The 17,766-nt window shown below is 33.4% G+C and overlaps 1 protein-coding gene across 1 annotated transcript in view; it reads right to left on the minus strand.

The window, feature by feature from the left end:
• Positions 1-1,172: 1,172 nt before the first annotated feature.
• The window catches only part of LOC123714606 (facilitated trehalose transporter Tret1-like), a 28,997-nt gene continuing 12,403 nt past the window's right edge, over positions 1,173-17,766 (minus strand). The window contains exons 2-7 of the mRNA XM_045668948.1: positions 11,839-12,068; positions 9,665-9,988; positions 8,096-8,231; positions 4,154-4,377; positions 3,282-3,467; positions 1,173-2,884 (exon numbers count right to left, since the gene is read on the minus strand). Of these exons, the coding sequence (XP_045524904.1) occupies positions 2,633-2,884; positions 3,282-3,467; positions 4,154-4,377; positions 8,096-8,231; positions 9,665-9,988; positions 11,839-12,068 (1,352 nt within the window). The 3' untranslated portion in view covers positions 1,173-2,632. The remainder of the gene's footprint in view (positions 2,885-3,281; positions 3,468-4,153; positions 4,378-8,095; positions 8,232-9,664; positions 9,989-11,838; positions 12,069-17,766) is intronic.

Below are 17,766 nucleotides of genomic sequence, written 5' to 3' on the forward strand. Positions count from 1 at the left end.
AGTTTTCTCACGTTTTCATACAAATGACATGGAGACTGGTACCAAATCGCTTACCGACACTTGTCCATAACAGCAGGGTTACTCTGTAAAACTACGTCATCTAAAAACGAAATCCGTTTGATCAAAAAACCACATTGACAGGCAATATTTTTAGCGCTGCTCTCGCAGACCAGGACATGTCGCAGAGTAGCACAAAATCTCAAGATAAGTCGCTGTTGAAATTACAGTGTAAGCCTGCTGGATTTGTGGATAATTTGTCTATAAACATTTGTTAACATACCATTTGCAAGATTGTTAAAGGAGATGTATTTTGAAGAACCCTTTTTATACCATAGATTTCATACTGTTTAGAATAGATGGTAGGTAAGGGATAACTATTATCAAGTAAGTGCGGCACAAACAATTTCTCTATTACCATTTTTGTATACGGTAGGTCACATGTTAAATTGTATGCAGTGTTTGTAATCGTGTATAATGTGAAGTGACGCGATCTTGCCTTGTCAAAATGACAGATGTCAAGTTTTTGGCGGGAACCTTATTCCATTTATTAATAAAGATGTCTTGTTTAATGTTAATTTTGTTATGAAGAAACGAAATCGAGTTTACAAATATTTGTAGATATCTTTTTGTTTTTTATAGTTACTAGTCAGTTACATAGTCTTACCATAGACAATGCAAGATGGCGTTTAATGAACTTGTAATCTATAAATATTATGTATTGTAACGACTGTGTCTTGCAATTATAAACATTCCATTGCTTGTGAGTTTGATTTTTATTTCCTATTTATTTTATTAAGGTCGATCTAATACGATCTTTGGGAGAATATATCTGTAGTTCGATATACATTCTTTAACTTTTAATGCCGGAAAAACAACGCAAGATGCATTGCTTTGACTTGAAAAATAATTACTAAACGTGTATTTCGATTTTAAGATTTACAAGTCAAAAATCATTTATTCATATAGGTAATGTACAATTATGAACGACAAAAAAAAGAAATATACATTGAATGTTTCTAATTTTACATTTACTGCCAGTTCTTAAATCAAGGGCGTATAACGGAAGAGAAGAACTGGCAATAAACTCTCCGCCACACTTTAATCGCCAAGATTTTTTTTGTATTACACAACGTTTGTAAGGATCCCATTAGATTGGAAGAAAACAAAAGTCAGAATTTTAAGCATGTTTATTATATACATCACATTAATTTAGAATCTAACAGAACATAATCTTAAAGAAATAATTCTACAACTTATATTTAACATACCGAATGTGGAGATCACATATCGAAATTTCTGGAACTCTAGAAGATGCCATTATTTATAAAATTACGTAAATTAATTTGATGGCAATTGGCGGGATTGAGCTACCCTAATAAAATAAAAATGTTATACGAAATGGTGTTGATTTTTACAGTCTTAGCAGCATCGGATACTGTCAGATATGTCAACTTATTATAAAACAGTAACTTAAAAACTATACCTATTACAGAAATATTATACAAATACTTATTAACAGGAATGATGGCGGTTTGAAACCATAACACATTAATAAAAATGTGACTGAAGTAACCATACAATAATATACAATGTCCTTAGGCAAGTCTTTTCGTAGTATCCATTGAACGCAAAACGCATAACGTGTCTCGGCCAGTGGCGGTTTTACACTGCCTTGTCCAAGATTATTATTAAAACACAACAATTTTGATGAAATTTCACGTAAAACTTCAGTTCGGAGCCTCCAACAGGGAGTAGGAATGACGTATATGTGTTAAATGTAGGCAGAGTATTATAATGTATTCCACATTTTCTGCAATGTCGCTCTTTTTACTCATAGTGTGAGCTGAGGTGCAGTGGTCTTTTAATGGTTGGTGGGTAGCTGTTTTACTCTAGAATATGGACAATTGTTACACGTACAAATTAGAGGAGAAACTAATGAGCAATATTAGTTACAGACTATCTGTAAAACATCAGAAACCCTTTATGCAGTAATCTTTTTGATTTCTAGGAGGTAGCAAAAAGATGAAATTTGCCGCCCAGCCTTCTCCAGCCTGCTGGTAAATCCGCCACAGGTCTGGGCAATACAATAATTGATACTAAATACAATGAAAATCAGAATACAGAAATGTCTGGCTGAGATGCCTTGTTTGATTTATTGTTACCTATCGCTGTACACAATTTATAAAGCGGAAGGAAGGAAGAGAGACATCGTATGTATCTATGAAATAATGGATTTTCATTTCGAAGGCGACAACATGACGGCTGCTTCTAGTACAAAAACCGATCAAACTTTACCTCAAAATAACTTTATTAATATAGGTAAACAAAAACACATGAACGTCAACAGAAAAGATGTTAAATTGATTCAAAAATTACATTTACTACCAGTTCGTGAGTCAAGAGTGTAGAGCGGGCAAGGAGAACTGCCAACCACACTTTTTAATCGCCAAACTTGTGATTCATATAAACTGGAGCCAATAAATCCAAAGGATTATGGTCATTAATAAGGATCAATCTTATTTAGAAAAATTATAAACTTAATATTTTGTGATATCTATCACCATATAGCATACAGTAACGGAACAAGTTTTTGCTGTTGCTATATCTTCATGACTACATATTTCTAAAGATATTACAATCTTGTTGTAGCAGCTTCCTCGTCCTTTTTCTTCCCGAACTCTTCATAGATCTCTTCGATAGTCTTCATTTTGGTCTCCGGTACAAAACAGAAAATGTACACTGTACTTACAAGACAGACGCCGGCGAAGATCCAGAATATTAAGTACAGACCAACAGACGTCGCTAGCGGTTGGAAGACCCGCAACTCTATAGAGACAAGTGTGCAAGCAAACGCTATCACTATAGAAGTCACTGTTCCACGGTGCTGGAAATACAATTATCTTATTAGTATGGAGGCAAACTTTTCGTTAACCAAGGTTATGTGTATTCTCTTCAATACCTCTTTCTTTCTATCATCTTTTTATGAGTTGGAGAATGATTCCAAAAAAATCGGTAGAATCTAGTAAATTACATAAATGACAGTGAACATAACGACCACTTAATTTGCTAGACTCACTAGTCAGTGAGTCCACTTTGTGTATAGTTAAATCTTATAGCATTGAAAATATATAGTATTTTATTATATACAATTGGACAGATGTTTGACCGCAATTCCACCTGATGTTAATTGACATGCTCAATGATGGGTGCCTATTTAGAAAGAACCTCTACTCTATATTCTCTCTCTCTCTTTCTTTGCTCGTTTAAACAAACAGTCTTACCTGGAAAGAGAACATCTCAGTCATAATAACGAAAGGAACCGGTTGAAGGCCGGCAGCGTCACAATAAATGCAAAGACACAGGGCGCAAATGGGTAACCATGCAAAATTACTACTGCCGAACCAGAAGCACGCTCCAAGAATGGTCAGTGCTATTCCAGATACAAGACACGTTGTTCCAAGTAGCGGCTGAAAATAATTAACTGCTTTAAAGATACACCATATACCACGTATGAATTTTCATTTACTCGGAGTTCCCTATTAGATTCAATTTTGATACAACCATATTTTGTTATCTTTATTTAACTGCTGTCGGAACTCATTTACATACAAAAACATCAGTAATTTTTCTGCCTCATTGGGGTTTGGTTGGAGGTTTATCACATTTTCTAAAATATCAGCCAAAGAGTAGCAGAACCTTAAATACCTAGTCCAGCCATAAGTTCTGTTACAAAAGAATTTAATGAAGTAATGTAATTATTAAAATTTATACCTACATATTTATTAAAATAGCGAAAAATAAATAAATATGACATTCGAAATGGCCACCTTTGGCTTTTATACTTTTTAATCTGTAAATTAATTATTCTATAACTTATGGATTTGGAACACGTATATTATTTTAAAAACTTTTTTCGATTTTGCGTCATTTGACATATTTTTTCGTGGTAAATTCAATATGGAAAAGCCCGTCTGTCGAAGACCAGAAAAAATCGGGCTGGCCGCGAGCTGTACCAATACAAAGGCTGTTATGCTGTTAAAGCCAGAATTCGTCTCGAAACTCCATTAGGAAGCAAAAAATCTTATCGCGAGAAATTATTATATATCGCATGACATTACACACAAGCATATGATAAATGACAAAAAAATATTACCTTCCTTCCAGCCTTCTCAACCAGGCCAGATGCAGTACATGAGCCAACTAGCTGAACAGCTCCAAGTACAGCTGCCTGCTGGTTTGGAGACAACACCCAATCGGCACTGGCATCGTTGAAAATCATCGACGCAAAGTGCAAGACGGCGAGACATCCACACAACTCACGCGCAAGTGTTATTATTAGGGTTATGCGAAATGCGCGGAATGTGGATTTCTCCGAGACTGAAAATTATTTTTAAAGATTAAAATGGCAAAAGGTAATTTTATAATACACTGAGGGTAGGGACAAAATGTTGATTGCAATGTATTGGACGCTTTTGTGTTATGACATTTTGGATCTTTGTTATAACTTTGGGAGGGACTTTCGTTAATTATTATTTTACAGTTTAGTATAATTATATCCTCGTTGCCTTAATTTATTTAAGTTAATTAAAAGATTCAGTTTAGTTATTTTATCGTGCTAGATAACTTGAATATGGTTCATTTTATAAATATTTATATATTGTTTTATTCTACAATAATAAACCGTCACAATTTTCATTTATAAAAAGAGCTTAAACTTTTTGAAGTTCCGCTGAACGCTTCCAACAGTTTTCAACATACTGAGGCACTCTTATCCTTATATAATGGAATAAAAAAAATTCTCACAGTGGTTGCCTGGAAGAAACTGCTCGAAAGCTATAAGGCCACCAGTTGCCGCCTTTCATTTAATTATGTTCAATTTATATATTGTATTGCAACGTAGTGTTAATAAATACATAATAAATATCCGATGATGTAAATCAGGTATTCGATAGGAAACAATACAAGTTTCATCAAAATAATTTCAATAATTTTCAATATGTCCCACACATATACACTGACGAAAGTGTTGTCCGTATAATTTTGTTAATTACCTAAGACTTAATTAGGTGAATACGCTTTAAGAAGTTGTCTGAATTATACCAACAAAAGAGGCCAATTTCTGAGCAAATCTAGAAGGCTTCTGGCTTCCCTAGAGATTATAAAATGAATTCTTTTAAATAAAGTGTAAATAAATCATTGCCGCTACAACCTTTTTAGGTCTGGTAGGTAGGTAGACATTTTTAGATGATTCATGACACACGCCGGCGACTTTTTGGATCTAAGGAAAGCCGGTTTCATCACGATGTTATCTTTCACCGTTTGAACGAACATGCGCACAGAGACAGAGTATCGAACCTACGACTTCACGCTGAAGCCTAAATCTATCTAAGTCTAATCTAATATCTAATCGACCTAAGTCTATCATCTCACTTATCATTGGGATTGCGGTCAAAATAGACTTTTGTGTTTATAGTGTTTATTAACTGAAAACAATTATGAAACTCGACTCCTAAAGAGCTTTATAAAAGCCTGGACATTCCACACTGAATCCCGCTGCGAATGAAGCTGCGGAAGCTTGAACGAGACGCCACAACTAGTTAAACAGTTATGTTAATAGAAACCGGTCAAGCCTAACAAAATCACGACACTTCCGAACCACTCAGGTGCTCAAATAGTGACGTGTGTGGCCAGGGTCGGATTTGTATTAGGACCAATATTTTTAATAAAAAATATTTTCTATTCCCCGACTTTTTGAAGTGAAACTTCTTTAGGAGCAATTAATTTTTTTACGGAAACGTCACGAAGATGTGCAGCGTTTTTGTCGTAGAAAAGGGAGAGAGCGATTGACACCCTTTGAGAGAGAGTGAGAAAGGGAGATCGAGAAAAATTACACGCTATTGGTTGATATATAGTTACATATTAGAACTTAAGACAATTCTGTCGCATAACGTCTTGTGCAGTAAACGAAGATTTTTTATTAATTTATATTATCATTGGCACGTATACAGTGTATTGTCTTTTGTTAACATAGCTTTTACACATTGAAAGAAAACACTTTTTTAACCGGATTAAAGCTATTTGTATTATTATAAACTTATAATTATTTAAATCCGGTTAAAAAGTGTTTTCTTTCAACGTATTTAGTGTATAAACAGTGTGAATATAGATACATGAAGTGATCATATACTGGTACATAATCATCTATTGGGGCTTTTACCTTAGTAATAATTAATTTACAAAGAAGTTTCACTTCTGACATGTGTACCTTGGACGCACGCAGTTTTTTTTTATATAATTAGTCAGATATTTGGTAATTATGATGTATGTGGCCTATTGCAGGGCTGCGTACAGCGTCCAGGAGGTGCCTAAAAGTACCCATTTTTATATGTACTTTTGGGTACACTAAAATTATAAGAACTTAGTGAGGTCACTAGGTCCATTCGCAAGTCAATCGCCTTAAGGGTCGTGAAATATATTTATATAAAAATGGTTGACAGAGCTGATTATAGTCTGTTTTTTTAAACTATTTTCACTACATACTTGTTCGAGAAGCACTTCTGCATATAGTTTTCACTGTATCTTATTCATACTAACTTATTACTGATATTATCGTGAAGGTTAGGTATTCAAGTAACGTAAGCAATTTATTCCCCACCTCTTGCCAGCAAAAGTAAGCTAAGCTCTCAAAAATAATAGTACATAAATATATTCATGGCTTGTAGGAACCCTGGTTGAAGTAGATTTCAAGCATATACAATGACTCGGTAATATGTGTAAAAAAGTAAGTAATTACTGTTGATGTAATCACTAAATAAGGAAATCAAACCCCTCTCCCCCTATTGTGCTTACGTAATACTATTAAATTATTTTTAAAATCGCTATTTTGAACGTAAGTTGTATGTATAAATCTATAATCCGTCCCTGTGGATCATTACCGTACACAAACACTTGTTGATTCGTTACTGGACGCTATGGGAACGAATTGTTAGCATCCACTTTACGTCCCGTTAACGATAGTTTACTTTATGTTACTGCTTTTTGGCACAGACTACATATGCTATTACAACAACAGGACTTTAGCTAACATATTTGGAACTTATGAATATATCACAGCTCACATACAATATTACTTTTCTTTAATACAATAGACATTGATATTGCACTATTTTAAGGTTTTTTTTATTTTTCAAATTATATTTAAGCGACTTAAAAAAGACAGTTACAGACAAAATGGATCTTATTTATCTATGATGAGGAAAATTATTTGTTTTTTTAGTTAAAACTGTGCAATGAGACTAGGATTATTTTTTTAAGTCCAAAATGATATGAAATCTTTTGGTGCCATTTTTTTTATTTTTAAACGTCAATTATACAAGTCTCGATATAATAATTACATCCAAGATTTCAAATATCTGCCCTATGACAAAGGGTATTAGTGTTTCTACTTCAATAATCTTTTTTCGGAACAAATATTAACTTAAACTAAAGCCCCGAAGACAGATACATTATAACATGAAAATTTATATGTCTTTTTACTTCTGATGCATGTGAATGAATAAGCCTCAACCTATCAAATCTATAAACCAGTGGTCCTATGATCCTTGACCTCATTTTCATTTCCTACGTTCTATCCTTAGGAGTTAATAATTACGCATAAAGAAACGTTCGTGTACAGTGTAGGTTCAAAGCCACAAGCTAGACCTGGTCGAGAGTCACGCGCCCAGCCTCTAGTTATGCCATGTTTATTGACTTGCAAAGTGTTACGGCCATGTATCGCTGTTTAGGGTAAATTTTATTTATCGGATGCCAAGGCAGAACACAAAATACCATACGTTTCACCTCGACATCCGTCATTCCACAATATATCATTCTTAAGGCAGTTTGTGACGCAAACAACTTTATGAAGCCAGCTTCCCACTAAAGTATCTCCGAACCAATTTGACCTAAGGTTCTTCAAGAAATGAGCGTACCAATTTTTTAAAGACTTGCCTCACTTGCGTGCCTTCTGGTAATGTGAGTGTCTATGGGCGGTATCCCTGGACACCAGGTGAGCCTCCTGCCCGTTTGCCTCCTATTACATTAAAAAAATACTCACCCAATGTTTTGACTGATTTAAAAAATCCCTCTGATTTACTCTGCTCCAGCTCCATGAGGAGTAACTGCAATTCGCTCTCAATTGACGCATCTGTTACTTGACGACACCGCAGCCAGGCTAAGGCATCGCGTGCCTCCTACAGAAAAACTATATATTAGAAGTCAGGACTGTTTTTGTGGCACAAGAAAATTCAGAAAACATCGAAAAATTACCAAAAAGACTGGGCATAGAATTGGCATGGCACTTTTGTTTTTAACAAAATCCTATTAAAGTAGACTTACATCTTCGAAGAGTTAGTGTCCCTAAAAGGGACAAAAAATGCCTGATATTTGTTATTTAAATAACATCGAATAATCCAAATAAGCTAAAACAAATGAACAAGATTGTTCCATTAGTATTTCTAATAGCGTTTTCAATTTAGTCATGCTTTGTCGGTCATTGTAAAGTTCATTTCCAGCGTACGAATACATTGATCTTGATCCAACTCCGCATGCGGACTCGCCTGTCTACCATATGTCAACAGATAGTTATATCATATTTCAGCCATACAATGCGCTAATTAAAAATTGAAGTTATACCGACCCTAGAACTAGTGCTTTCCTCGCTTAATGAATAAGTATCGCAGCGAGAAAAATACTCCCAGCGTTTAAGGTATATTTTTATAAGTTTTTAATAATATTATTATATTATTACTATGTAGATTATTTGTTAATACTGTATAGTTGATTGTTATGATTACTAGTAAAGTTGTATGTTATCTTAGGGTTAAGGTAACTGACAAAATCGATACACTGATATACAGGCTACAGTTACAGAAACGAGTGGAAAAAGCTTGTGCGCTCCAGATGTTTCCTTGGTGACTGATTACTGAAGAGAATAAATTTCATGAAATCGTTGGTAAATATAATCCACTAAAAGAAAACTTATTTATAAAACGTAATTTGTAAATTCATCTGTGGCTATTTAACATACGATTGCGTGTTTAGACATGAAAAATGCATTCTATATGATTTAAGTTTATTGGTTTTATAATAAATTACTATAAGTTCAAAATGCGTTTGTGATTTACGATTTAAACCTGGGCTCACTGTCATTTTTACGATTCTCTAAATCTTACTTTTGATTCAGAGATTTAACTGTGTTATAACGAACTTCGATTAATAAGACTTTCACTTTCGTACATCTCAATTTATTAGATTAGTTATTTATTCGCTTCTTTTCAGTGTTATTGTATACGTGTTTATATATACATAGCCAGATAGTACATGGTTTAGATAAAGATTCTGAAGTTTGATTCTTCTAATAATATGCATAATTTCGTTATGTTTTATATAGTTTATTAATATACATCCTTTGCTTGATAGATATTTTTTATTTGAAACAATTTGGAAAGCTTCAGTACTCTTTGAGTTTTCTTATATAGAACTGGGGGCAATCAGGCAGAAGGCTCACCTGATGTTAAGTAATCATGAACACTCAATTCCAGAGGGCGTTACTGGCCTTTTAGTTCACTATTAGAACAAGTATACTTTTCATTCTAAAGATGTTAAAAACTCTTAAGAAAATTACCTCAACCTTCCCAGTCTTCAGCAGATACGACGGCGTCTCAGGCATCGCGGGAAACACAAGCAGATGAATCAACGGCACTGCAAGGCATATCCACAAAATGGCGTGGTAGCACAAATATTCTCCCAATATATAAACGATAAGATTCCCCAAATTTTGCGAAAGTACCACAAGGCTTCCAAGAGTACCACGGATAGAGTCTTCGCTGGTCTCTTTAATGTACAGTGGTGTCACTACATAGGAACCTGCTACTCCAAGCCCAATAATAGCCCTTGCAGTTATCAACGCCCATGTTTCCGTGGAATACAGCTTGAGGCTCCAGCAGACCTGAAAATTTTCTTTGAATGACTTCTTTGTTTTATAGAATAGAGGGGCAAACGAGCGTAAGAGAGGCCCCAAAAGGGTTGTGTCCCGCCTTTGAGGGAGAAATCTTCTGTACTTATATCAGCGTAATGGTTTTGACATACGAAAATCGTAGTTGGCGCCAGATTTGGATTTCGACTGGAGTCAAACACAGGGCTAAGTCTCGAGTAAATAGTGTATCCTTAAGACCAGCTAGTTTCCTCGCGGAAATAGGCAGAAATATATCTTTAAAATGAGCACATTATGTAATGGATTTATAAATAAAAGTTTAGGTAACAGCACTGATTCAAGAAGATAAAAAAATATTCAATTAATTTCTGAAAAACATCTTGTAACACAAAATGGAATTTAGCTTTCACACAATTTGGTTTATGGCACGATTCTAATTTATTCGTTCGCTGGTTTAAGTAATTTCCAAATAATATAACCTTATATTCAAACGAAAGCTTAACCGGCCTTCGTTAAATTATTATCTCAGTTGTATGTTTGATATATAATTACGACTCTGATACAGCTTTTAGGACTTGAAATAATAAGATAATATATTTATTTACACTTCGTTACCATAATATACAAAATTATACATATAATAAAGCAAAAAATAAGCAGGATACATAAGTCATTAGGCAACGGGCGGCCTTATGGCTAACAAGCGATTTCTTCCAGGCAATCGAAATTTAGAACAATAAAAAAAGAAATACCTACGGAGGGTAAAGTATAACAAGTGCATATTTAATTAACATGTATTGTAATAAACAAACTCAGTGGGATAATTGACTATCAAAATTAGGTTATTGAGAGAGTTATGTAACCTTACAGTTTAGTAGATAATTAGAAGCGTAAACCAAATGTTAGCCATCGCAGACATGCCACTAAAAACACATGTCCATGCACAACATGGAGCCTCATAAATTGTAATACAATATTCTTGTTTCCGATAATGTCCAAAAAGGTCGAGTTTACTTGTATCGAAGTGTCCCTTAGATTTATTACCCTTAGGTGAGCCAAATTGGTTTTTTAGTGTAGCAACCCTAGTGGGGTTAATTAATTTTATGTTAGATATAAACTCATGTTTTAAACGACTAAAACCCCTGTCCTGCCCTTCAAGCGATTGACCACCCCGCGACGGCCCAAGCCGAGGTTCGAGTCTCACTGGAGACGCCCTTGCGCTAACCGCGGGATAAAACGCCATTTCAGGCCGAACTACGCTCGCCAAAACAGCCCGAGCTGAGCTGTAAAGGCCAACAGCAAGATTCCATTAAAAAAAAGACTAAAACCAGTTGTTATCCACCTTCAAACAAAGCCTTTTATTTAAACGTATATAAAAAAACCGCCACTGAACCTAAATAGCGTAATCCATAATAATATGGCTTTATGGTGTAATTTGTAAATAAATACATCATTCACGCAACACAAAAAGGTCACATATTATTCGACGATATCGTAGCAGGCTTATAGATAATGTCCGAATGACAATAAACGCACAAAAAAAATGACATGTGTGCTTACGTCACTCGGACTGGTGCGACGCCATTTTGCATAGACAATCGTTTTGGCGGGTTAATAAAATTATGAATATTCATTTGAATTTGTTAAGTCAATACTTAACAGAATTAACAAATATATAATTGTAAAGGTTCCATGGTCACTAATGATTAAATGTTTTAAAATAAGCCATTTTATTGTTTTTTTAAACGCCCGCTTATATTTTAATAAGAAGACTGATCAGTGAAGTTGAATAATACATCGTTCTCTGGAGGTTTCCTCCTAATCTATCAAAAAAAAATCTATACTAAAACACAAATAAACCTTACAGCCATAGATAACGACGTGGTCATCAACGCCTTTTTCCGTCCAAAATTATCTACAATAAACCCAAAGAGGAACACCGCTGGTGTCCCAACTAAGTAAGGTACCGACGCCATCCAGGAGATAACATCGGGATGTACTGGTTCAGGTGCCGGCCCATCTTCTGACATGAGTCGTGGTCCCATTGGAGACAACCAACCGACCGCTGATCCATATGAGAAGACTGGCAAGACCACTGCAAAAAAAAGCATGTTATAAGGAATGAATCTCATTTAATCTCATTTATTTTTAATTGTTTTATAAATATATCAATGACAACTGTTGACGTTAATTTCCTAAATGACGTTAGTTAGAAATATTAACGACAAATGAGAGATTCCTTTTACTTTTATGATAATCAAATTACGATATTTTAGAGAATATTTGTATTATGCATTAGTAAATAAATGTACATTTTACAATTTATGTTTTCTAAGCTATTTAGCTTTGTGACTCTAATCTCTAGGCTTTAAAGTATTGCAAGGTTTGACTTGTAAAATAAGATAAATCTACTTTATTTATATTTTAAGCCCAGCCTCAGTATTGACTGAACCCTGTGATCAATAAAGAACTAGTCGTTATTGTTGATTTTTGTTGGTCAGTTAACCTGAGAATCTAACCGAACAAGAAGATGTATGCGGTAGATACCAATTTAACGGTTACACCCAAAGCGACCCACTTTGCGTTTCGACTGGATTAGAGCATCATGGACACAGATTATAATTGCGCTTTGCAAAACATAAACGTTTTTGTTAAGTACCGCTAACATTTATATGGAAGAGACCTGCTGCCCAGGACACAGAAAATTTTAGTGTGACCACTTTCATTCTAGTGTGACCAGTATACTTTCGTTCTAACTAAAAATCCTTTTTTATTATGTACCAATAAGTTTCTTTCGTTTCAAGTCTACGTTCTAATTTACATATAAACCAATGAAAAACGCCGAGTTTAAAAGTCATACTTAGGGTCATTCACCTATCAACTCCTATCAATTAATTACGAGACAAATCTTCTTTAACGAAACTTTTGCTTTTTATAAATTCTCTTAAAATGGACATCCAAAAACGCCCTTCTCAAGGTTATATTCTTAGCAGGTAACACGCGGCTGGTGTCATCTGATACTTTTGACGTCACTTCTACTTGCATAACAATTTTGCATCAATTAATTATTAACAAGGTTGTACCATGATCATTGCCAATGTTCTGTATGACCGGGCCTCGGACAAATCAATACAATTATCATAGCCCGTGTTTAATTGAAATAAACTGCTACATTGGTATGGTCAAGCAGGCTGAAACCGTGAGGTCTTGGGTTCAAATCATGGAAGGTTAAGCTTTAATGTAGCTCTAAGTTAGGAAGCGGTCGTATATTTTGAGAACAGCTTCGAAATCAAAATAATAAATATTATTTTCACCACACGTATACCTTTTGCCGGCAGCATTTCCTAGCACGCGTATTGTGATAATACATAATATATTTGTTCATTTAGATTACTTTTAAATCCATTAAGAAATTTATATAAAGATTAAGTTTACTATAGTAGGGGAGCCCAAGATACTCTCCGTATTTTAACATTATTTTTTTGCATAAATATTTATCATATTATTAGATAAGATCGATTTCATAGGCTCGATTATAATTTTTTTTTCCTTTTCAATCCTTACGTACGATCAACCCCACCATGCAAACAATCAGATTAACAAACGTACATTATTAACAATATTTAGGACGTTGATGCTATTGACGCACTCAAGTATGTCCATGGCACAGTTTTTTTGTAAATTTTCAAACGTACGCACAGCGGTCGATACCAAAACATTTTGGATAACTTTCTTAAAAAAACTTATAAATTATTATTGACGCATTTTTATTTTAAACACTATTATTTGATCTTGAAGGGCTGATCTGTTTTGTTCTGTGGCCCGTGTCTGGTGATAAATATTCTTAATCAATCCTTTTAAAGAAGTAAGAAGCGTACATAAAATAAAAACCAAAATGATAGATGCCTTACATTCTGCTATAAAACAGAAGTGCAATATAGCATGAAGCACAGACAAAAGGTGTGCTTGAAAGATAACTATATGAAAAATACCAAGAGGAAGAAGAAGAGGTGGCACCAAAAAAGTTGGGGTGCCCTCTTCTTGAAGAAATAGAAGTAAATGGAGAAATAATGGGCTTGCTATTTGGAAAAAGTTGGAGGCGACTTTTACGGTTCCGATCAATGGTACCGAGGGAAGCTAGAATCTTAGGATAACAAAAAAAAATACAAAATGTATATAACAAATCCAAGCTTTTATTATTATTATTAAGTATAATCAAGCCTTGTTTCATCGGAGCAAGACTAATATACAAATTCAATAGAACTATTACTGAGTAAAGTAACTTATATTAAAACTTTATTTCATTGTAACGTTTGACTTCTTGCACACAAGAATTAAATTTGTTTGGATATCCTTTCCGCTTGACTAATGCTTCTTTTCCGAGTCCAGATCAGAAGGTATAGTAGACCTTATGATTTTATCAATGTTATAATCAGAAGTGGAGGAAATTGTAATTTTCTGTAATTCTTTTTCGTAAAATGTGCCTGTTTTGGATTAATTTTCGAAATCGATTAAAGTGTATACATGGTGAGCGATCTACAACTGAAGTTATAAAATAAAAATAGGTTTATTATAGAATATAAGGGAGCGTTCAAGTATTATGTCACGCTATTTTTGGAGATTCTTGACTATTTTTAAGTAAGGAAATATCTATTTACCCCATTTCTCATAGCGGCGTGGCCGTACCGGTGTATAAATGAATTTGCAAGGAAGTTAAATTTGTTGACTCATTTTACCTCAATTTGTTTGTATGGAAAATGAGTTTTTTAATTATTAACACTTTCCTAGTACCTTTACGTTACTTTTACGATATCCTTTAAATATAAAAAGAAATGCTATTACGTTGTATATAGCGAAGTGTATTTATATATGTATATTATCGACACATTTTCATTTTCACAGTTTATAATCTTTCTAAGTTATACTTTCCTTAATTCTGGATTATTTGTAGTCTAATAATTTATATATATATATATATATATATATTTAAATAACTTTGTATATCTTTAGATACAAATTCTGTACCTTTATCTGATTGAGTACTTCTAGGAACAGTAAGCTTCATCAAAAATAAAACACTAGTAAATCTTGCTTTTTTGTTGCTCTAACATATGTTTATTAACTAAAAAATCAATGACACTAAAATCCATCATTATCCTGTCCGCAAGTTCATTAATCACTGAAGTCAGCTTTTCACAACTCATTAAAATTTGATAAAATATACTTATTTCGCGGAAATCTTTTTTGAACGTTATCATTTATTAACGATTAAACCAAGACGGTTTTATTTAGGACGGTGTGTTGAGGTTATAATAATTCTTGTATGTTGTGACTCGTTGATACATACCTTAAAATTGACGCAAAATCGTTGATTACAAAGATAGTTATTTATACGTTCTCATGGGGATATATTGTGAGTGTTTTCAAAAATGTTTGATTTTATACGTTGTGTGACATATCTGTATTTTGTTTTAATTCATTCATAAAAAGTCAGTGAGCAACTTTAGCGGCATCTGCATTATTCTTCAATAAATTTAGTGTTCTCAGGTGAAACCTGTCTAGCTAGGAATTTGATTTGTGTTTTATTACGGGTATTTTAAAAATATATTATATAACTTCAATTAAGGGAAATGTCAAGTTGTCGTCTTCTTTGATGGAACAAGTTTTGTGTTATATAAAAAAACTTATGTCTATGGATTACCCTAATTACGTCATTTATTATTATCAACTGAGGATTTTTACCATCAAACATATGCAAGTAAGGCAATGCTTGATGATAATTTACTCCAGGTATATTATAAAGTGGCTGCATTTCATCATAACATCAAGTAACAGTTTTGCAACAAAGTTTGATTTTCCACATCCTGTTAGACCTTCTATATAGCACAAATGGATGAATAAAACTGAATATTTTTCTAGAAATATAATTAAGTTAATAAATAATAACAAAAAAACATTATCTTACAAATTATTACAGAACACATTATCACAATATAGAATAATGAAAATCTCTACAACTAAATTTAATTAAGAGATTATTAAGTTATAATTTTTTTTTATTGGGAGTGCCAACGAGTTTATAATGAATCTATATTATTTGGTAGAATGTATAATTAAAACATAAACGTGTTTTATTTATTTATTGTCTGACAATTGTATGTTTTAATGATATAAATGAATACATTTTACAATATTAAACATTTTTATTAAAGAAACACTACTTTTAATTATCGAACGTTAATATTGTAGTGACACACGTACAAATTCTGTAAAGATTTTACCACAATTGTCATCTTTGAACTTAATTCTATCCTATTTACTTTAGGAAGAAAATTAAAAAAATCATGCAACATAATCTGTATCTAAATATGTACAAATATCTGGTTTTATTAGTTTCTAGTAAATATTCGATAAAAGAGAATGTTGGTCATCTGATTGAGAATCTGTGTACAGCAGTTTCAGATCGGAAGCAAATATCTCACTCATACTGCGGTTTAGATATATCTAACATAAAAAATCCGAGATAAATAGGTTTATTATACATTAACTTTATTTTGTTTAATTGAATTGCAACTAGACAATAACTAGAAAATATATAAACACTGTGAAAATGTAAAGCAATTCTCAATATTTTCCAAAGTCTTACCAAAAACTTATGAAATCTTTCTCAAAATCACAATTAGCTCGGGTTAATCATGAGACCACATTCAAATCCAGAGACATATATATATATATAGGATTTTTATTAATTTTAGAACTTTTTAATAATTTTAATGCCATTTTCAAATATATATATATATATATATATATATATAACAGGATATATATATATATATATATATATATAGGATTTTTATTAATTTTAGAACTTTTTAATAATTTTAATGCCATTTTCAAAGATTACATTAAATTTTGATAATGAATAATATATCTGGTTTTTTTTTTGTGGTTGGAATGCATCTAATTTCCTTAGCGTCCCCAACAGGTACATTTTCTGGACAAAGAAGTAAATCTGAATGTTTTTTATGTAAATCCATCAATCTACTTCTAAGACAAAACCTGTCTGATGAACAACTAACCATTAAAATCTCTATCAGCACTAACCCCCTCAAAACCACCTGTAGGCGAGGCTATATATAGCGACATAGCCCAACCATTTATCTATAAGGTATATAAATATATTAGCATCGAAATACATTTTTACATTTAGTCAGAGTCAGTCATGTAAACATTATTTGCACAGCGAGTGCTAAATCGCGAAACACCACCACGAATTCCTGAATAAATTATCATATTTTTTCTTTATAGAACAAGAGGCAATCTGGCAGGATACACTCAATGCCAGAGACCTTGCGAGTGCGTGGCCGGCCTTTTGAGAATTGGTACGCTCTTTTCTTGAAGGACCCTAAGTCGAATTTGTTCGGAAATAATTCAGTGGGCAGCTGGTTCCACATAGCGGTGGTGCGCGGCAAAAATTGCCTTGAAAAACGCTCAGTCGTGGAACGGCGGACGTCGAGGTGATACGGGTGGAATTTCTTATTCTGCCTCGACGTCCGATGATAAAACTCAGCTGCAGGTATTGATCCGAACAACTCATCTGAACACTCTCCATGGTAAATGCGGTAGAAGATACAGTGTGACCCCACAACTTCTGGCAACGCCAAAGGATCAAGCCGCTCGGAGAGGGATTGGTCAAAGCCAAGATATATATTGGGATGACAATACAACCTGATATTAGTTTATGTGGATGATTAATAGGAATTAGAATTGTATTTAGTGCAATGTATAAGAGT

The sequence above is a fragment of the Pieris brassicae genome, chromosome 9 (genome assembly GCF_905147105.1).
Source record: "Pieris brassicae chromosome 9, ilPieBrab1.1, whole genome shotgun sequence".
NCBI classification, from domain to species: domain Eukaryota; kingdom Metazoa; phylum Arthropoda; class Insecta; order Lepidoptera; family Pieridae; genus Pieris; species Pieris brassicae.